This window comes from Electrona antarctica, assembly GCF_951216825.1.
Source record: "Electrona antarctica genome assembly, chromosome: 19".
Lineage (NCBI taxonomy): Eukaryota > Metazoa > Chordata > Actinopteri > Myctophiformes > Myctophidae > Electrona > Electrona antarctica.
The window spans coordinates 20,504,637-20,527,139 of record NC_136800.1 but is presented as its reverse complement, the minus strand read 5'-3'; the positions used below and the strand labels follow the sequence as shown (position 1 = coordinate 20,527,139).

Here is a 22,503-nt window from a genome sequence, read left to right as displayed (position 1 = left end):
TTGACTTTGATAAAAGAATGCGCTCCTGACTCTGAGGCGGTGAGACCTGAGTTGGAGCTGCCTCGGCTTGAGTCATGTTGCACAACATTCACAGCTCAGAGGTCTTGTTCTGTCTTAATTCTCCACAAATCTCTGTGATTGGAATTTTACTATAATCAGCAGTGTCAATTCCTTGTGCTTATTGTGTTTGTCTAGTCAAAGAAGTTATTAGATTTGCACGAGTGAGGCTGTGTTGGAGCTGCTGGACACAAAACAACCCGGCCGCTGTATCAAATATAAATAGGCTATATTTCAAGGCAGCAACGTGTGTCGCTCTTCCATGGCCATGGGCCATAGTGTAAATCACTGGGCATAATGTTAAATGGATAATGGATCTCTTAAATGCAATGGCAGGTGGCACTGTGATTGGTTTAATCATTGTAACGCCCAAACCACACCTACGTATGCATAATGTAAGGGGTAATGGAGGTGTTTTAGGGACTTAGGCTGTGGCACAAGATAACAAATTTTACAGGGCCACACCTCTCACACAATATTAAATCCCCAAATTAAGGAAAAAGGGCCCCTGCCGCAAGATGGAGCCCTAAATATCATGATCGTACATCATCATACATCATCAAGAAAGATTGGTGGTCCCTTATTGACCAAGCGTTCCCACCGACATCTGATTGGTAGGCCGATTTGCTCGTCTACATATGACGTAAACTTTCAATTGTCAATGGCGTTTAATTTACATCATATTTGGTAGAAATTTGACCTAATTTCTCCTTTCATTGTCAATGGCAAATATTGAGACGTGTGGGGACCAGATTTAGCGGACATTTTACTTGAGCCCATGTACAAGCTCACAACACGTTGCATTCATGACACATGAGCATGTGCATCGACTATTTTTAGAAAATCTTTAAAATGTTACAAAATAGGACACATTAGCCAATATATCGGTTGGGGTCTAACGCTGGGTAATATGAGATATTTTTGAGGGGCGCTTCTGGGGGTCCCTGGAACAAAATATTTTGAGATGGGGGTTCGCAGCCAAATACGTATCTTGGAGGGTTCTTGATATGAAACATGACATTCTGTGTCATGCATGCTTGCACAGATAATCAGTAGTGTAAATGATAAATGGTGCATTTATATAGCATAGATTGTGCATTACATTCACCCATTCACACACACACACATTCATACACCGATGGCGGCGGAAACCATGCAAGGCACCAACCAGCACATCAGGAGCAATTAGGGGTTCAGTGTCTTGCTCAAGGACACTTACACTGACTCTGGGGGAGCCCGGGTTCGAACTGGCAACCTTGCAGTTACCATCCAGCCACTCTACCCCTGAGCCACCACCGCCCCCATAGTGTCACAGGCGCAGTGCCACACCACCAAAGTGAACGCCACTCTACCCCTGAGCCACCACCGCCCCCCTAGTGTCACAGGCGCAGTGCCACTCTACCCCTGAGCCACCACCGCCCCCATAGTGTCACAGGCGCAGTGCCACTCTACCCCTGAGCCACCACCGCCCCCATAGTGTCACAGGCGCAGTGCCACTCTACCCCTGAGCCACCACCGCCCCCATAGTGTCACAGGCGCAGTGCCACTCTACCCCTGAGCCACCACCGCCCCCATAGTGTCACAGGCGCAGTGCCACTCTACCCCTGAGCCACCACCGCCCCCATAGTGTCACAGGCGCAGTGCCACTCTACCCCTGAGCCACCACCGCCCCCATAGTGTCACAGGCGCAGTGCCACTCTACCCCTGAGCCACCACCGCCATAGTGTCACAGGCGCAGTGCCACACCACCAAAGTGAATGCAATAGCATTGCAATAAATGGCTAATCCTGATGAAAGTGTGTCTATAACTAAAACGGTATTCGTTTATAAATGTCATACTGGTTGCATTATGTATGCATGCACATTTACATAAGACAGTAAATTGACTTTGATTTGGGCATTTTCATTTAATTCACTATGTCTTATATCACAAATAAAGTCTTAAAATGCAGACTAGAATTTCTGTATATAAACTGTACACAAAAAGCAAGGCACTATACATTAAATGTTTTTTTTTCCTTCTCTCTCCTCCTGTCACAAAAGCCATACCTTTACAACAAGGCCCTTTGTTGCTTTTACAGTCGGTGTCAAAGGTTAAGGGATCACATTTGAGCCAATGCAACAAAAGGTACATACCTTACGTAGGACACCATTCGAGACACCGTAGACAAAGGGAACACTCGTCGCTGTCGTCTTGACACAATTTCAAGCTCATACATTGAATTCATTATCCTCCTACATCATCATGTTTGTTTTTACATAGATACAACGTCGAACGTCACACATACTCACGCACTGTATACACACATACGACTATTATACAGTGACGCAACATCATGCACACAGTCATAGACCATGAATGTGCACTTTACTATCACATTTACACGTTTAAACAATATACAGCCACTCTTGCACGCACGCGCACACACAACAGAAGCACGCCATCCGGAGGCCAAGCGTCGCAGTGTGCACATTGTCATTGACAAGTCCACGGCATGAGAGCAGTGAGTTTTAAGTGCTTGAAGGAGACTTCACATACATACACAACTACATCGTGTACTGAAACAAAGCAGTTTTGTTTTTCGTTTTTAGAACTGCACCGCTTCCTTACATAGTTACATTGTGGAAAGGTAAAAATGCAACTCTAAACGAGGCTAGCACACATAGGTAGGCGCATTCTTGTGGCAGGACACACCATTCCTCTTCGTCTTTTAATTTAACCCCGTCGGATTAAAGCGGGTCTATTATGTCGACGTCTTCTTCAACATGTTCACTTGCAGTTTGCAGGAAAGACATTTCCTTCCTTTCCATCTCTATCCATCAATGTTTTATCTACTTCGCATACCATCCTGTGTTTTAAAATAGTCCTTTGGCCTTCTTTAAGTTCACTTGCTTCCACCCTGGCATACTTTCATATTCGTCCCTCTTCATGTCCAATGCTTTCTGTAACGGAAAAGAAAAACAATGACTTAGTACATCAAGACATTGTTTAACATTTGAGGCAGTGATAGTGTACTGTACATAAAGGCCTGACGCAGAATGATTTGGAGAGTGGCAGCTCATGGTCACAAAAGCCCCCATGCCACCATATTAGAAGAAGTGACGGAAAGAACGGAAAGAAAAGCATGGCATCACTTGTTCTCCATTATGGAAGCCCATTTCTGCTACTGAAAACATAGCCATCAAAATAGCCTGAATTGTGATTAATTTTCTTCTTGCACTTGTGATTTATTTTTTTAAACCCCACACTGTATGTCACTTTCATTTATTAGAGAAAACCTCTGCATTCTGAGATATAAACTCTGAATTGAGAAGGACAAATCCCAGAACTCTCATGTATGTAAAGAGGGAATGTCAAGAAAAATCTCACAAGACAGGCCTCTTTATTTGTATTATTAACCCACGTTCAACAAAGCATCCCTATTTTTACCATATCATATTTCCATTTTCAAGTTAAAAAACAATTCAAAGACGGTGAAAATACAGTACACTGTGACCTTATAGATCTGCTACAGTACATTGTCTATTTTTGTACTATATGTGAAGTATACCGTATAACGTATATAGTGGAAATGGGCTTCCAGTCTATGTAGCAGTTCTTACATCTCGGCTGAAAGAAAGTAAAAGTGGGTGCAGTGTTTGCACCAGCAAAGCACCAGGCACATTCAGGTGTATGAGCAGGAGAATATTGTAGTTGTGAGTGAGAGGGAAGCCGAACTTCAAGATCGTAGTGATATCATATTGTCATGCTTAAGAAAGAAAGACAAGAGTGCTCATCAGTGCTCGTGAATGCCATGAAGAACTCTCCTTACCTGAATCCACCTAGGATTTGTTCTGAAAGGTCAGAGTTAGGTGGAGTTAGAATGCTGCGTACAAGGTGTCTCGTTTAAAAAAGACTTTTGTTGAAATTGTAACCCCATAAGAAAGCTTTACAATGGTTTCTTGTATCTAAGAACATACATTTCTTGGATAAACATTGAATGCTGTACTATGTGCAGTACGTGTCTTTTTGTCTACAATGTATATGTATCTGTCTAACTCACACGGAAATGTGTGCGGGAAGGAGCAGCTTCCGTTCTCAGCTTTCAGGAGGTGTAGTTCCAGACACTCACTCACTCACTCACTCACACACTCTCTCACACTCTCTCTCTCTCTCTCTCTCTCTCTCTCATATATATATATATATATATATATATATATATATATATATATATATATATATATATATATAGGGATAGGGATATTGTGGAATGGTTGTCTGTCTATGCGAGACCACTGGGTCAGTGTCACAGTGCCCCAGTCTGTGTGATTTCCCAAATTTGGAGCGACGCCCCTCTGCACTGCTACTGCACTTCCTATGCCAGATTTTCCAGTGGGTTTCCCCTAGCTTTTCTTTTTGAGCCGAATGCTAACGAAAAGAAAAGCATGAGTACCGAGGCTATAACCTCACCTCAAAGTCCTGGTCGGAGAGGTAGATCTCGAGGCGAAGGGGGTCCACGCCCTCGGGGAGGGGCCGGGCGAGCAGCTGCTCCAGGGGATAGGTGTTCTGACACAGACGGGCCAGCACGTCCTCCACCAGGATGATCTGGTTACACACCTCCGCCTCCTAGAGGTGGACAATGGAAACACAGGCAGAGCTCACGTCATAATACTCAAAAGGTACTCAAAGTATATTGTTGTTATCAAAATGTACCAAAAAGAGAAAGTACTCATTATGCAGAATGTCCCATTTCACACATTTTCAAATGTATAAAAATCCTTAAAATAACACAATATGAGATTGTAGAAGTAAAAGTACTGAAAATTGGAAATAATCCAGTAAAGTAAAAAAAATACCTCAGTGAAGCGACGAGTAGCGTTTAAGGAGAGATGCCAGTTTTTGTTTATGCATGCAGCATACATGTACATGAGTTCATGATTTTGTTTATAAATGCAGCATACATGTACATGAGTTCTTGAGTTAGTTTATGCATGCAGCATACATGTACATGAGTTCATGATTTCGTTTATAAATGCAGCATACATGTACATGAGTTCTTGAGTTAGTTTATGCATGCAGCATACATGTACATGAGTTCATGATTTCGTTTATAAATGCAGCATACCTGTACATGAGTTCTTGAGTTAGTTTATGCATGCAGCATACATGTACAGTACAGTACGTATGAGTTCATGAGTTCCGTGACTGAGACCCTCATTCACGCCTTAGTTACCCCCCGCCTGAACTACTGCAATGGAATCCTGTTTGGGCTCCCGAACAAGTACCTGGATAGGCTCCAGTATGTCTAAAGCTCAGCTGCCAGAGTTCTCACCCCAACCCATAAAAAACTGCACTGGCTTCCTTCCTGTTAAGTTCCACATCAATTACAAACTCCTTCTATCCTACAAATGCAAAAATGCCCTGGCTCCACAGTACCTCTAATGCCTCCTCCATAAACCTACTCTGATACGGAACCTGCGGTCCACAAACTTGGACCTCCTCTCTGTCCCCAAAAGAAACAGGCGAACCTTGGGGGACAGAGCGAGCGTTCAGTGTGTGCGACTGTGCGTGCGTGCGACTGTGCGTGCGTGCGTGAGTGCGTGCGTGCGTGCGTGCGTGCGTGCGTGCGATATTAACCCTCTCAGTGATCTCAGCGATGTCCTCCCTATGCTCCCAGCTAGGGAACATGTTGGTGAAGGTCAGAGGCTCCAGACCAGCGTGGATCAGGTAGGACTTCTGAGGCTTCTTCTCGTTCTTCTCTGCAGGAGAAGAGAACCACTTTGAACGTTAATAACCTAAGCCAGTGGTTCCCAAAGTGGGGTCCGGGGACCCCCAGGGGTCCTTGAGGGAGATACAGGGGGTCCCCAGCTAAATGATAGTTAGGAACCAAATGGACCCTTATGGGTCTGTAACTCTGAGAGTTTAGAATCACTGCTAGAGCCGTAAAAATCTTCTCTTATGGGGGTCCCTGGCATACTGTACCTTTTCAAATGGGGGTCTGCGGGTGTTTGTATACTATATTTGTTGTTGGGGGGGGGGGGGGGGGGGGGGAGACTTCCCTGTTGGCAAGGTTTGGCCAATGATATAGCTGGTGATGGCTGCGCCCCTCCGCAGATTCGTCTATAGCTGGAAGCCTGGAGGAGAGGGGCAGTGACTTGGCCAATCACTGCTGACCCGCCAACTGGAGAGTGTAGTGGAGGGTTGAAACACTCTAAGAAGGTTGGAGACCACTGGATGACCTCTCTTCCAGGCCAAGGCTTCATTCATTAGAAATGGATTATATTCGCATATCTTTTTAATGTAATCTTTATCCCACGATTTTGCAACCCATTTTTTCACCCAGTGCCAATTATGTAATGTAATCCTGGGCGCTACACTGCCTCTGCCAACCTGGGGGGGCAGTGGACTGACCTCATGCTTCCTTCTATGCATGAGGAGTCCAAGCTGCTTCTTTTCACCTGACAGGGGGGATTTCCCCGGCTGGACGTAGCGAGTGGAAGGAACACGTTATTCCGACCAGTTCCTTTCCCCTCCATCAGGCGCTCCGGCTGGCTGGCCAGGGGGAGGTATATAATCGCATCTTTGATGAATTTACAAACTGTATGCCATTAAATGTTCAGATTAATTGAATATGAAGGAACCCAATGGAATGTAGGCTTTCTTGGGTTTTAAATCCTCTTAGCAGACCTTGTGCATTGAACTGTACTTTCCTGTGCCTTTTGTTCTGCAAACTGTTAATAAAGTATTCAATCAGTCTAACCTCTGCAGTACTGCAGCACGGTCTCCATGGCACACTTGCGGTCCACGTCCCAGCGGATGCGAGCGGAGCCGGGGCTCTCGGTGTCCTGAGGCCACCAGCCCTGCCACAGGTACACCTCATGGAAGTTATCCACCAGGAACAATGCTAGGAGACGCACGCACACACACGCACGCACACACACACACGCACGCACACACACGCACACGCGCACACACACACGCACGCACACACACACACACACACACGCTCGCACGCACACACATACACACACAATGTTGTTTTAGTGCAGTCAGTCTCAACCTTTTGAATTTCAAGAACCCAAACTTTGATATGTATTTGGCCCTGGACCCCCATCTCCCTTTGACCCGGCGGAGACAAAAAAACAAAACAAAAACGACATAAATAGCAGTAAGAACAGCCCTAAAAGCAATTAATAGGGTTAATACTGTACTCGTGCTCATGTACTGTACTATACTGTACTGTACTCGTGCTTATGTACTGTACTATACTGTACTGTACTCGTGCTTATGTACTGTACTGTACTGTACTGTACTGTACTGTACTGTACTGTACTGTACTGGTTCTCCTCCCTGGCCTGTGTGCGTGTGCGTGTGCGTGTGTGTGTGTGTGTGTGTGTGTGTGTGTGTGTGTGTGTGTGTGTGTGTGTGTGTGTGTGTGTGTGTGTGTGAGTGATGCTGTGCAACAGTGCCATCCAGTGGTATTGGTAAGGTGGACAGACACAGAGACAGACATGTAGACATAGGGACACGTATTGCTGTCTATAGGAGTGGCTAGCACCACTCAAAGATCTGCAAGAAAACAGAGGGTGTTCATCACTTTTTCTTATTTAGCAGTCTTACAGTATATCCTGCTGGGGGAAGAAGCTATTCCTCAGTATTATAACAAACAAACATTAGAAATATAGGTGGTTTAATGGAATATTTTTGTCTAACATAGAAGTGCATTAAAGACATGGACCTTCACAGAAAGTGTGATAGATACAAATGTTTGCATATGGCGTCTGACTGTGCATGAGCATACATTTGTGTCCTTGCATATTGTCTGCGACGTGTATACAGTATGTGTGCGTGCGGGTGCTCACCAGGCTGTGGTGCATTATAAAGGTCTTCTTGCAGGAAGGGCAGAGAGCTGACCAGGTCAGGAGCTCTGGACAGATGGTAGAACTCCGTCGCCACAAAGTCTCCTGATGAACTGCTCAGCTGGAACAGCCGTGGGGTGAAGTTGAACTTTCCTGGGTCTGAAAGCATCAAGGCAGCAAACAAACAATGTGTATATCATTCTCAAGGGGATTTGCACTGACGTAGGGCATGTACAGTCCACATATGGTAAAATAATGAACGTGTATTTAGTGTATTTATAGGCTATAAGGCCTTACATTCACCCACTCAAACCATGCCCAAGTGTCTTGCTCCCTAATGCCCTAACGGGCATAACCTTTGGCGATTTTCACAGACGTCTGGACATGTCCAGTCCATGGGCATAATCTGTGCCTCTGCCCACAGAACCGGCGCCCACTACAACTCAAACTTCATAGCAGATGTTCCTCCACACAGCAACGCCACCAGCCTCATACATGTACTGTATGTGTTAATGAAGGGCTTGTGAGTGTTACACTTACCTTGCAGCATGCAGTCGTAGGTCTTCCTGTCCTTCCTGCCTAGGGCCTCCCAGAAGCCAGGGGGCTCCACTCCCTCATCACACTCATGGATGGTCACCTTACTGCTGCTATGGAGACCTGCCTCCAGAGGGCACCTGGAACAGAGGAAAACAAGAAATGCACTCTGTCGAGCTGCCAACTTGCGCTTTGCACACAAGTTGGCCATGAATGGCCTACTTGTGCGCGAGCAGAGCACAAGCACAAGCACAAGAGTCTCTGACTCAACTTACTGTCCCTCCCTCTATACAAATATAACAAATAAAGATGAAACCCATAAACAAACATATAAAATAAAACTTACACCAATTGAAAACAAAATTCCTACAACTGTTAAAACAAACTTTAGAGAATGAAGGTGTTCTTACACCTAATTAACTTTCCACAAATTACGATGTGTAGCATCGTAATTTGTAAGTATAACCATTCTATTGTCCAGTCAAAACCAATTCACAATCCCTGATTGGCCGATGGGACCACCAAAAATCCACAATCCCTGATTGGCCGAGGGTGTCACCGGCGTACGCACGCAGCACCCTGATTGGCCGAGGGTGTCAACGACATACGCAGCCGAAAACAGTACTTGTGCACGCTCTGCTCGTGCAAGTAACAAGCGGCTGATGTTTCCCTCAGCTTACCATGATGTAACATTTACTGATCTTACATCAGTGATTCTCCAGCTGATTGAGGGTCGCCTGCCGTTTCATTGTGACGTCATGTGACAGCCAAGTCAATGGACTTTGTGTGTGCCCCCAAAGGTGCCCCTCACCCTCACTTCTTCAAACAAACATCAGTCTCTAAACAAAAATTAAAAGTCCATAGACGTGGCTGCCACATGACGTCATTTCCAAAAGCCAGCTCGTTGGAGGGGCTATTAGGGACCCCCAGTTTGATGAGAAACTCCATGGTTCCAAACTGTCAAATATTTAGCTAGGGACCCCCTGGAACCCCTTAGAGCCCCCAAGCCCCCCCCCCCCCCCCCCCCGGACACCACATGTCTTACACGACGACGTGATAAGATCTTCATCTTGTGGCAAGATTAGCGACAAACAAGACAATTAACACTGCGTTTCAACTCACTGCTCCTTGATCCTGAGCGTGGCGGTGTTGCCCACGGCACGCGTGTGCAGCTGAGCCTTGCAGCCGTGCCACAGGTAGATGATGGCCTTGTTGACGTTCAGGAGGATCATGGAGGCGCGGGAGCGCAGGCTGCTGCAGTGGCACGCCACCTCCAGCAGGTGGCCCTCCACGGGAACCTCGCCACGCACGCAGTACAGACGCCACTCACCTGCAGGGGGGCAGCATAGTATAATGCTGTGTAAACCAGAGCGGTAGACTGCAACAGTCCCGGACTAGGGATGCTAATAGTTCATCGTTAATCGATTAATCACGTTAAGAAATTAGTGCGGTGTAGTCATCAGCCATGTCGGTTATTATTTTATTGTTTTTGTCTTTTTCTTTGACTGTTATGTATTGTCTCTTTTTATTGTAAGTCTTGTTTTGTTTGTATGTTTCTGCAATTTTTTTGACCAATCTGTAACTTGCTTAAATATTTTTGAAATGCCTGTATACCAAAAATTCATAATAAACAGATGTTTTTTTTTTTTTTAAATAAGAAATTAAACAGTTAACAATTAATCGAACATTCTGTCGTTCCGTCATTGGGCGGTTTTCTGTGAATGTAACGCTGAAGTCCCCCCACCTTGGTAGCCACAGAAACGTCTCTGCTTTTGCATGTGATGATGTGACAGACAAGCACTTTTCATTTCAAATGGTCAAATAAATGTTTGTTTAAGGAATATGATATGCCTTTTGTATTCTTTCTGTCTATCAGCAAAATGTAGATTTTTATGTTAAGATTCTCAGATTTTCTTTTTAAACGCTGCTTATCAACTAACCAGATATTCGATTGATAAGGTTATCAACGTATAAGAAACAATAAGAAACAGCACGTTTTAGAGCAGTGATTCTCAAAGCTTTTTGGCTTTATATATTAGATATTTTTTTTCAACTTTTTTTTCTCACAGAATCAAAGGTTTTATGGTCATGATTCACAGGATCCTAGCTTGATTCTAGGCTTAAAATAACGGATAAATATTTGTGTAAATATTGCCGATTTCAGAGGAACCAGAAAACCACACCCACTGCTATGCCCTACAAAGTATTAATATAAGACGCTGCAGTGCTGACTCACTCTGTGCGTTCTCCTCTTCTTCCTCTCTCTTCCCGGCGTGGACAATCATCCCTCCGTTGAAACACTGCAGGAAACATGGAGGCTCCTTCCCCTGCTGCACTTGAACCTGTGACACCACAACACACGGATAGAGTTTACAGGTGCAGGTATTTGAACCTGTGACGTCATGCACGGATAGAGCTTGCAGGTAGTTACTGTTCAGGGATTTGCTGCCGCTAAAATCCGCAAGTTGTAACATGTCTCTGCTGATGGACAGAGGTAATTGTGACAATGTCACTATGACTATAAATGGGCAGTGGACCTCCAGTGTCCAATATGCAGCGACCAGAAAGGCATTTATTTAAGCACTCAGTCGGAACATCATGCAAGGTCCTGTACTGAGCGTACAACGCGTGTAGGACTAGTCTCTTGGACAACATGTGACATGACTTCCTTTTTGGATCTTGTAATGACGTTAATTAATGCATTGCCATAATACAACTGTGTCACTCAACAGTGAAGCTAAGCCTAAAACGTACTAATAGTCCTATTTGATATTTTGTATTTTATATGTCGTACGATGGTGTTGCTCTGGGAAAATAGATAATCCACAAACTACAATGTGTTGTGAAGCTTGGAAGTCTCAAGATCAGAAATCTCTTTTACATGAGACCTGGTCAAGATAACAGCCATATAAAACGACACAAAAGTAGCAAAAGTAGAAGATCTACAGTATAAGCTCAAGTGGATCTGCTACTGTTGATGCTTTTGTGACACTGTAGTATGATCAAGTATGGCGTTAATTTACAAAAACAAATATGGAGATGACAGCAACGATTACGATATGCAACATACAACCATAAAAACATGAAGAAAACTATTCAACCATTTCATTTGGCCTCTCAAGAAAAACAATGACATGCCTCCTTCACCACATCCTTGATGATGCCCTTAAAATGCAACAGGAACCTGTTTTACCCAGATCCGTCAAAACCCATAGTATACCAGTAAGACGAGGAGGACGAGAAGCGGCCTCGCCCTAAACCCATAGTATACCAGTAAGACCCATAAACCCATAGTATACCAGTAAGACCCATAAACCCATAGTATACCAGTAAGACGAGGAGGACGAGAAGCGGCCTCGCCCTAAACCCATAGTATACCAGTAAGACGAGGAGGACGAGAAGCGGCCTCACCCTAAACCCATAGTATACCAGTAAGACGAGGAGGACGAGAAGCGGCCTCGCCCTAAACCCATAGTATACCAGTAAAACGAGGAGGACGAGAAGCGGCCTCGCCCTAAAGGGTGATGGCAGACTGCTGGGCGAGCGCTGGGCATGGGGGGGGGGGGGGGGTCAGATCAACATATGGAATGAATTCTGATCTAGGTGATGATCGAGTTTCTCCATGTATGGTTATACATGAGATACATTAGATGAGATCAGTGTTGTGATCTTCATATAAGGAGATGGCCATATATGGTGGCGTGACGTGTCACTTGGCGTGATGTCATGGGGCGTGACCATATATGGAGGCATTAAGTCTCCATGATGTCACGTGATGTCACAACACAAGGCATGAGCGATTGGCAACCATATATGGTGGTGTGATGGACGCCATATGCAGGATTTCATAGTAAATGTGACCTTTGGACGCAATTAAAAAAGAAACCACTTGGAGGACAGTTAACTATTAACTACCAGTAAGACGCCCTGAAGGCGAGAAGCACACATCCGCCTGGGTGACGGCAGACTGCTGGGCGAGCGCTGGCGCTTTGGCATGGGGGTCAGATCAACATATGGAATTCATTCTATACTGGCCATATATGGAGCGTATCTTGAGTGTACAGGGTTTGATGAGGGCCCAGGTAGGGCCGGGCCTTCATTTTCGGGCCTGTTGAGAACTCTAGTTTTCGCCAGCTGCCGGGTGCGGCTGCACTAATAACTTTGGGGCAGGCCCGTCTAAATGGAAGGTATCAGTCAAAAGGGGGACATGGAAGAGGAAGGACGGATGGGGAAGGATCAACATATGGAATGTCAGAACAGGTCAACTCCATATATGGAGATCTAAGGGTTTGAGGTCAGATGTAGAATTGCTGGCCAATATTGATGCCATCAGGGAGATCCATCCCTGATGATGTCACGTGATGTCACGAGGCATGACCATATTTGGAGGCGTGGGGTGACGGACGGAATGGATGGACTGACTGACGGGAAATGCACGTTTAAGCTGGGTTGTATAAAGTATTTCCCTGACAATAACATGCCCAACATAGGGAAGCCAGGGTGAAAGTGGTGGTTACCTGAGCCCCTCTCTCCTCATCCAGCTCCACAGTCATCAGCGCTGACGTTCCTTTCTCGCTGACGGTGGAGTGTCGGCCCTGCCAGAAGAAGTAGCAGCACTTCTCCTTCCCCGGACCTGTGCTCCTCGCCTCAGGGTTCTGTCTGCGACCCACTGCAGGATGCGCATGCACGCATACACGCGCACACGCGCACACGCACACGCACACACACACACACACACACACACACACACACACACACACACACACACACACACACACACACACACACATACACACACACACACATACACACAATTAATATCCACACCCCAAAAAGTCTGATGTTCAAAGGAGTAGTTCACCCCCAAAACGTGTTATTTCCTATCAATTATAACACACCCCATGAAGCCTTGAATTCATGGAGATTATTTTGTTTTTGTCGCATTATTCCTAAGGCAATAATTTCATGACAGACAGTCAGAGTCTCCGGTAGGACACGTCAACATTTTTATTATAGGACGCAGAGAAAGAAACCAAAGTTTCGGCAGACAACTGCCTGAACTGTCGCGCTGATCATGTATCTCCACTTGACCACCATGTGTGAACTGACCTGACGCGCTGACCATGTATCTCCACTTGACCACGTAGGCGTCTCCCTCGTGGAACTGGCCGATGCTCTGGCGCGGCAGGCGGCTGTAGTCGAACTCCAGGATGTGCCACACGTCCACGGACACCGTGCTGACCTCCAGGGTCCGCAGGCTGTCCTCGGGCCCGCCGCCCTCCACCGGCCCGTGGCCACGGCCCACGTTGGCGCCGTCCAGCACGGTGGAGATGGACGACTGGAGCACCGGGAGCATCAGTGTGGCGTCGTACGCCTGGCACTCTGTGATGGCACGCCCTGCTGGTACCACCTCCTGGAGAGAGAGAGAGAGAGAAAAGTACTCAAATATTTTATTTAAGTAGAAGTATCAATACTGCTGTAGAAATACTCCGTTACGAGTTAAAGTCCAGAATTTTAAATGTACTTAACAAAATAATGCACTTAAAAAGTACCAAAAGTATGTCTCAGTTCACAAGATTTCAACTGCATGAAAATCTTTTGAAAATAGCAGATCTGCAAGCTCACAATGTGTCACATGATCGCATCGCGATTCCACAAAATGCGGTTCCACTTTGCATGTAGCAGCTGTGCATTAGCACTGGCACTGACCATTCTATGGAACATGAATTTCTGCCAGTCATGCACACACGTATTTGTGTTCGTATGACGTCGCTGAACTTCGTTTCCACAAGATGTATGCATCCTGCCTTCCCCCAGGCCAGACGGTCCAGATAAAAGCTTCAAATGAAAGCAGGCAGTGTTCCTTAGCAATATGAGCTGAAGGTGAGCGGTGATCCCACAGTATGTGATCATACACAATAAACAGATGGTGAGATAGAGACGAGGGAGCATGAACCTCTCTGATGTCTGCTATCTGCCTGATGAAATCTACTTCCTATCTGTTTGTCCAGCTTTAATAAAAACAAGGTGTGCAGTGGGGTGCGTTGGTGTGTACTGTACCTTCTGCTCTGGCACTGGCTCGCAGGGAGACTTGGGTGACGGTGGCTTTGCCTCTGTCCAGTCCAGGAACTTCTCTTTGAACAGGATGGTCTCGTTGTGTTCCGTCAGTCTGCCGAAGATGGCCCAGTCAGGACGGCCCTGTCCCTTTCTGTGGACAGATGAACACCACGCACGCAACGCACACACACACAAGAAAGTGTCAAGACAAAGCACAGATATAGTATGTTTATGGCTTTATACCCCAGAGGCGAGCATATACCGTAGGAGGGCCTGTCTGTCTGTGTCTGGAGATGATCCTGCAAACCACTGTACCAATACGTGACACATTGCCCACGCACACTGCCAGTAGGCCACAGAAGTAGTATTATGTTATGTTTGTACTTTTTGAAATATGTAACTTTCATCATTATTTTTGAGGGGCGCTAGCCCCTCCTATACACAGGTTTAATGTTTGTCTTTAGTTCAATGTTTGTTTTGTAAACGCATTGACAATGAAGGGAAAATTTACGTCATATTGTCTCTTTATTGTTAATGGCGTTTGTTTTACATCACCATTACATCACCTAATCAACATGAGTTAGACTTTAATATATTAGTGCCCCTCACTTCACAGTTCACACGGGTGTGATTTTTATAATTGAAGTCAACAGGAATTCTGATCGGGTCTCAACCTTGCCCAAATTTGGAGTCGTAGACAATGTCTGAGGTCATAGATGAATTATTATTACAGAATCTCTGTATCACACTCCAGTGCCTGTCTTTCCACAGTCAAACACACACACCGGCATACAAGATGAACATACGAAACGCGAAGCCAGAGGACCTGATGAACATGCAGCATTGTAACCTGCTGTGTCTACCAGAGAACTACCAGATGAAATATTACTTCTACACTGGATTGACCTGGCCTCAGCTCTCCTACATCGCGGAGGACGAGAACGGCAAAATAGTCGGATACGTGCTGGCCAAGATGGACGAGGACCCCAACGACGTCCCGCACGGTCACATCACGTCCCTGGCGGTCATGCGCTCCCACAGACGCCTGGGCCTGGCCCAGAAGCTGATGGACCAGGCCAGCAGGGCCATGGTCGAGAACTTCAAAGCAAAGTACGTCTCCCTTCACGTGCGCAAGGGCAACCGAGCCGCCTTGCACCTGTACACAGACATGCTGGGATTCCAAGTGGTCGAAGTGGAGGCCAAGTACTACGCAGACGACGAGGACGCCTACGCCATGAAGAAATACCTGACGCACGTGGCCGAGGAGCTACGGAAGCCCGGAGGAGGACACGCGTTGTCTGCACAGAGCCTGTCTGCATCTGGTGGTGACCAGGGGAAAGAGATGGGACCAGAGACCCCATCTGCACAGAGCCTGTCTGCATCTGGTGGTGACCAGGGGAGAGAGATGGGACCAGAGACCCCATCTGCACAGAGCCTGTCTGCGTCTGGTGGTGACCAGGGGAGAGAGATGGGACCAGAGACCCCATCTGCACAGAGCCTGTCTGCATCTGGTGGTGACCAGGGGAAAGAGATGGGACCAGAAACCCCATCTGCACAGAGCCTGTCTGCATCTGGTGGTGACCAGGGGAAAGAGATGGGACCAGAAACCCCATCTGCACAGAGCCTGTCTGCGTCTGGTGGTGACCAGGGGAGAGAGATGGGACCAGAGACCCCATCTGCACAGAGCCTGTCTGTGTCTGGTGGTGACCAGGGGAGAGAGATGGGACCAGAGACCCCATCTGCACAGAGCCTGTCTGCGTCTGGTGGTGACCAGGGGAGAGCGATGGGACCAGAGACCCCATCTGCACAGAGCCTGTCTGCGTCTGGTGGTGACCAGGGGAGAGAGATGGGACCAGAGACCCCATCTGCACAGAGCCTGTCTGCGTCTGGTGGTGACCAGGGGAGAGAGATGGGACCAGAGACCCCATCTGCACAGAGCCTGTCTGCGTCTGGTGGTGACCAGGGGAGAGAGATGGGACCAGAGACCCCATCTGCACAGAGCCTGTCTGCGTCTGGTGGTGACCAGGGGAGAGAGATGGGACCAGAGACCCCATCTGCACAGAGCCTGTCTGCGTCTGGTGGTGACCAGGGGAGAGAGATGGGACCAGAGACCCCATCTGCACAGAACCTGCCTGCGTCTGGTGGTGACCAGGGGAGAGAGATGGGACCAGAGACCCCATCTGCACAGAACCTGCCTGCGTCTGGTGGTGACCAGGGGAGAGAGATGGGACCAGAGACCCCATCTGCACAGAGCATGTCTGCGTCTGGTGGTGACCAGGGGAGAGAGATGGGACCAGAGACCCCATCTGCACAGAGCCTGTCTGCGTCTGGTGGTGACCAGGGGAAAGAGATGGGACCAGAGACCCCATCTGCACAGAGCCTGTCTGCATCTGGTGGTGACCAGGGGAGAGAGATGGGAGCAGAGGCAGTGCACGGGTCTGGTGATGAGGGGGAAGGAGGCAGCGAAGTAGAGAGCAAAGGAGGGCTTAGTGACGTCAGCGAGGCCACAGAAAGCACAGACGTCAAAGATTCCCCCTCGATCTGATTCACAATGACTCTAGCTATTTTTAAATTCATCCCTTGCTTACTGTCTTTAACCCTAGCCCAACTGATGCTACTTGGGGTGTATTTAAGAAGGTGTGCATGTGGAACGGTATGGAGGTGACGACAAGTATTTAATGAAAATACTAATAATAAACCTAAAAAAAGAAAGGCTGATGTCACGGGCTGGCCACGTGAAGATCCGCACTGGAACCAATGATGTTCCCATCATGTGACAGCAATGTTAAAACATGCAATAACCAATTCACTTACAGTTTTATCTCAATGACTTAGTGTACCAGCCGGGAACAGAAATTACACAACATTATCAACATTACAAGCGATTTATTTATAGTACATTATATATAGCCTACTATAGTTTTAGCACACACACACACACACAGAGAGAGAACAACGGATATACTGTACTAGTGTAATGGTTCCCAACCTTTTCTGGATCAGAGCCCACTTGAAAATGACCGCGGCCCACCCATCTGACGCGCTAGCCTCTCCAAAGCCCAGCTTTCCGGGCTTGTGTAAACACAAACATTGGCTTGTGATTGGCTGATCACCCCATAGCGGTGATTTGATTGGCTGAGCAAGATTTTGAAGATAAAAGTGAGGGCAGAAGAGTGAAGAAGCTAAAAGTGATTGGCTGGAATGGCATTTGTGATGATTTGATTGGCTGAGCACGGAATGTGATGTATGATGATAAGAGCACCCCTCACTTCACACAAGTGTGATTTTTTTAAAAAAATAATACTGTTATTTATCAATATACAAGTCTCATGACTCATGAGGAATTTTGCCAATAATTCGAGGCCCACTTGCAATATCGTCACGGCCCTGGCCCACAGGTTTGGAATCATTGTATTATGTAGTTAGTATATTAACACTACTTTTGTCGGGGAATTTTTCAGAATAAAGGCTCGAGAGTGCCAAGCAAATGGGCAGATTTTACTCTGAAAAGCCCCGCTGAGGTATAACGTTGCGCTAATAAGTCTGATCTCTCTTTAGAAGTGTTAATATTCCAAACGAGATGCTTGGTTAAGTCAGAAATTAGGACAGAACATCAGCGTTCTGATTAAAACCATGGAGAGCGCCGTAGATTTAGAGACAATAGAAAAACATGTCCGGGAGCTCTGACCGGAGCTCTGTGTTGCCTAGCAACGGCTGCTGTCAAAAAATGGATTTCAGCGATCCCTGCTTTGTATCATTAAAAAGGACCTAAAATACACGTCCGAGGCACCCCACGGTTTTAATTGAGAGGACGTGTATACACGTCATTAGCATAATACGTGTTAATATAGAGCGCCGAAGTCCTGACGTCACTCGCTCGTCCCCTGGTTCACGGAAGTAATTTCTCTATGGAGAATAACATGGGCTCATCTTAAAATCGTCTTATATAAGAATTGTGGTCCAAAAATAAACGGTGAAATTGTCAGGGAGGTGTCTCTGTATCGTTTACGACCGTCAGTTAGTCATATTTGATACAGTTTGTTTTTAGCGGAAATGTAACTAATTCAGCAGCAGTAACATTAGCTCAGTGGCCTTGTGGTTAGAGTGTCCGCCCTGAAACTGGGAGGTCGGGGTTCGATCCCCGGCCGGGTCATACCAAAGACTGTAAAAATGGGACCCAATCCCTCCCTGCTTGGCACTCAGCATCAAAGGGTTGGATTGGGGGGTCAAATCTACTAATCAAATGATTCCCGAGCGCGGCACGGCTGCGGCTCACTGCTCCAAGAGATGGGTCAAATGCGGAGAACAAATGTCACCGCAGTAACGTGTGTGACAAATCGTACGACTTTGACTTTGTTTTCTCTCAGTCAGTTGATTCTTCATATCCATATGAGTGAAGCGGCCGGGATGATTTGATTATTTTTCAAATACAGTTCTTATATGAGGTGATCTAAAATCCCTCTATGGGGATTACAATGCAAATATAAAGTACATGAACCAGTGGACTCTACCGATATTGACGTCAGACTTCGGTGCTCTATTGGATGCACTGCACATGAGTGCTCGTGTAAATGCTTATGCAATATGCATACTGGATGTGTTTGCAGCAGATACTGAACAAATAGATGGTTGTTTCGTGGCGCTATAATCCCAATAACACAACTTTCACCCACAATAGAGAGTATGCGCATGCTTAAAGTGAATGGCACATCGAGTGGCAAATCGAGTGGCAAAGCAACAGGCAAAGTGAGTTTAACATTGTTTAATGTTGTTTAATGCAATCAGATATGACTTTTCTGTGTGGATGTATGGGCTGTCAAGGCCAGAAAGTCGTTTTTTGCCACTCAGTAGGCGTTCCTGCATAACTTCCTGGTTTGATGATGATGTCACGCGCATACCCTCTATAAGACAATGCTCATGCTGAAAGCTGTGTGTGTGCGCGTGTGCGTGCCCACCTGGGGATGAGTGTGTTGGCGCCTCCAGGGTCCAGAGGGTTGACGTCGCAGCAGGTGTAGTCGAAGGTTCCATTCCAGAGGTGTTTGGCCAGCTGGAAGGCCACCTTCCTTTGAGCAAGGGTCACGTCCTTACCGTGCCACACGTACACCTCGCTGCCCAGGTCAAACACCAACACCTGCAACGGCACAGTGCACAGACCCTTTATCAATTTAGGCACCATTATACTTTTTGTCATACGACAAAGTGGAAAAATGTTAATCTACAAAAAATAGCCAAAACAATATTTCTGGGCTTCCGGTTGTAAGCCAGCGGATATCCAGCCTGAGACATCCATCCTCCACCATGCATCGGTCATTGTTTACATCCAATTATCCATGGAGTGTATGACCAGATTGTCTGTTTTACACAGTTAAAAGTTCAAGAAAAGCATTTAGCCTCTTTTGCTCTCCACACTATGCTAAACCCTGTGTCATCAACACTCACTCAATGGTGACTAGTCAATAGCACTCGCCAGACTACAAGCGGTCTACAAAAGGAAACTAGAACACTTCAACCAAAGAATGCTTGTCCCTTGTGCCTATAATACAGATTCTGGATTCACAACATGCGGTTATCTGATAATAGCGATTAGTTCATTCCAGACCTAGAAATAAATCCATCTCTATTTTCTGTCTCCCTCTGAGCATTCCTTCACTACCTGTGTCGATAATAAAACAAGAAAATGAGTGGAAAATAACTATATAATATTTATTCAAGTAGTGTACTTAATAAGTACAATTACTCTACTTGAGTAAAGTACAAATACTTTTACTTCTACTCCACTAGGCAAATATTGTACTTTTACTCTAAAACTTTAGTTGCTAGTTACTTTATAGATTTGGATTATTATTACAAAACATTACCACTTCAGCACTATATACAATTCGGCAATGCGACGCATTGTGAGCTTGTAGATCTGCTATTTTCAAAAGATTTGTATACATTTGAAAATATGAAATGCATGGGACATTCTGCATAATGAGTACGTTCTACTTTTGGTACTTTAAGTACATTACATTTTTGATACCAATACTTTGAATTCCGGACATTTACTTTCAACGGAGTAGTTACTTAAGTAAAACATGTGAGTCTCTCTGATACCAGGTAAACAATGAACCTAGCATCTACCTAGCATCTGTCTGGACCAGTGGTTTTCAACCAGTGGTCCGGGGACCACCAGTGGCCCTTGAGGGGGTTCCAGGTGGTCCCCAGCTAAATGATGGAGAGTTGGTTGGCAACCAAATGGACCCTCATAGATCTTTAACTCTTGAGAGCGTAAAATGAAACCAAATTTGGTTTCATTTTACACTCTCACGAGTTACATTATTGTTAAACATCTACGACAACTACAGTGGGCAGTGAAGTGCCCAGAGTCTTTCCCTGGGACCTTGCCCCATTCCTCATCTAACCCTCTCACCTCCTTGGACTGCAGCAGGGAGCAGCGTGGGACCTTGCCCCATTCCTCATCGTCAGGCACCAGCTTGTCGTCCAGCAGGCGGAAAATGCAGTTGGTCTCCACGATGGCCGTCTCAAACTGCTCGTCGTCCTCTGGGGGGCCCGCGGCTGGGGAGAGGGAAAACACAATGCACGTAAATTAATAATATACACAATTTGGGTCGATGTGTTTCATAAGTCAGGGGTTCTCATTTGCAAACACAACGTTCAAATTCGATTTCACTATTGTATATATGGAGTAAATTATGTCACTTTTGGAAAAGCCTCTAAATTATGTCACTTATGGAAAAGCCTCTAAATTGGCTTGACAAAGTGTCGGAGACAGGAGAGACGAACATGGAAGAGGGTGATGATGAAGTTGCAGAAGGATAAGGCTGCGTTTACACTGGCCATGACAAGCCGAGTGAGTCTTGAATGCACAGCCAAATTAAAACACATGGGAAGCCAGACGAAAAGAGCTCATTTATCAGAAATAATCCTATTAATAATTACCAGGGTTTTCAACTGGCCCTTGCCACATTTCAACACACGCATGGCCTTTTTTAGTTTGTGTCTCAGTCAGAGGAGGGCTGTAGACAGTTCAGAAACCTGCCTACCAAGTGACACCATGGGTTTTTTAATTATTAACGCAGTAACAATGGCTTATATGGAAATTGTACCATATATTATAATAAGCATAAGCATAAGTGAGAACTAATTATACGAAGATAAGCTACAGAAGAATAACTTGATGCGTGTCTATTTTTAGTAATGATTAAAACCTCTCCTTTAGGATGGAAAGGGCCTCTTACGTTGGTATGCGGCCTGGCCTCCCAAGGCCTTCCAGAACTCCTGGGCTTCAGTCCCCTGTGCATTGACCCCCTCTTTGATGGTGTGGACCAGGCCAGCTCTGCAGCCCAGGTCCTTCTTGGTCTGGATGTACGTGGCCAGGTCTGATGCCTGGAGAGGACACATGCCAAGATTTAGTTTCCCTGTAGATCCATGTTACCCCTAGTTTGGTATGCATTGTGCCAGATTAGGCCTTAGATGACATTGGGGACAGTATGTGAGACAGACCTTAGCTCTCTCTATGACATTGGGGACAGTATGTGAGACAGACCTTAGCTCTCTCTATGACATTGGGGACAGTATGCCAGACAGACCTTAGCTCTCTCTGTAACATTGGAGACAGTATGTGAGACAGACCGTAGCTCTCTCTGTGACATTGGGGACAGTATGTGAGACAGACCTTAGCTCTCTCTATGACATTGGGGACAGTATGTGAGACAGACCTTAGCTCTCTCTGTGACATTGGGGACAGTATGTGAGACAGACCTTAGCTCTCTCTGTGACATTGGGGACAGTATGTGAGACAGACCTTAGCTTTCTCGATGACATTGGAGAACTCTCCTATCCATACGAAGCACTGGTCAGGTGTGACTAACAGGAAACAGTCTCCACTGTTCAGCGACGACGCTCTGGGCTCCACTAGTCTTGTCTGGACATGGCGACGGCCTGAGTAGAACACAGAGAAATTGTATTGACTGTTATGTGTCTTGTGTGGATTTCATGGGTCATGCTCAGCCT

The 22,503-nt window shown here is 46.1% G+C and overlaps 1 protein-coding gene across 1 annotated transcript in view; it reads right to left on the bottom strand.

Moving 5' to 3' along the window:
* Positions 1-1,955: 1,955 nt before the first annotated feature.
* LOC306943030 (supervillin-like) overlaps positions 1,956-22,503 on the bottom strand; it is a 90,837-nt gene continuing 70,289 nt past the window's right edge. Inside the window, exons 25-39 of the mRNA XM_079529235.1 lie at positions 22,295-22,431; positions 21,729-21,876; positions 20,900-21,045; positions 19,443-19,618; positions 14,491-14,638; positions 13,540-13,843; positions 12,948-13,099; positions 10,667-10,772; positions 9,553-9,760; positions 8,437-8,570; positions 7,900-8,055; positions 6,798-6,941; positions 5,675-5,796; positions 4,508-4,663; positions 1,956-3,000 (exon numbers count right to left, since the gene is read on the bottom strand). Of these exons, the coding sequence (XP_079385361.1) occupies positions 2,914-3,000; positions 4,508-4,663; positions 5,675-5,796; positions 6,798-6,941; positions 7,900-8,055; positions 8,437-8,570; positions 9,553-9,760; positions 10,667-10,772; positions 12,948-13,099; positions 13,540-13,843; positions 14,491-14,638; positions 19,443-19,618; positions 20,900-21,045; positions 21,729-21,876; positions 22,295-22,431 (2,324 nt within the window). The 3' untranslated portion in view covers positions 1,956-2,913. The remainder of the gene's footprint in view (positions 3,001-4,507; positions 4,664-5,674; positions 5,797-6,797; positions 6,942-7,899; positions 8,056-8,436; positions 8,571-9,552; positions 9,761-10,666; positions 10,773-12,947; positions 13,100-13,539; positions 13,844-14,490; positions 14,639-19,442; positions 19,619-20,899; positions 21,046-21,728; positions 21,877-22,294; positions 22,432-22,503) is intronic.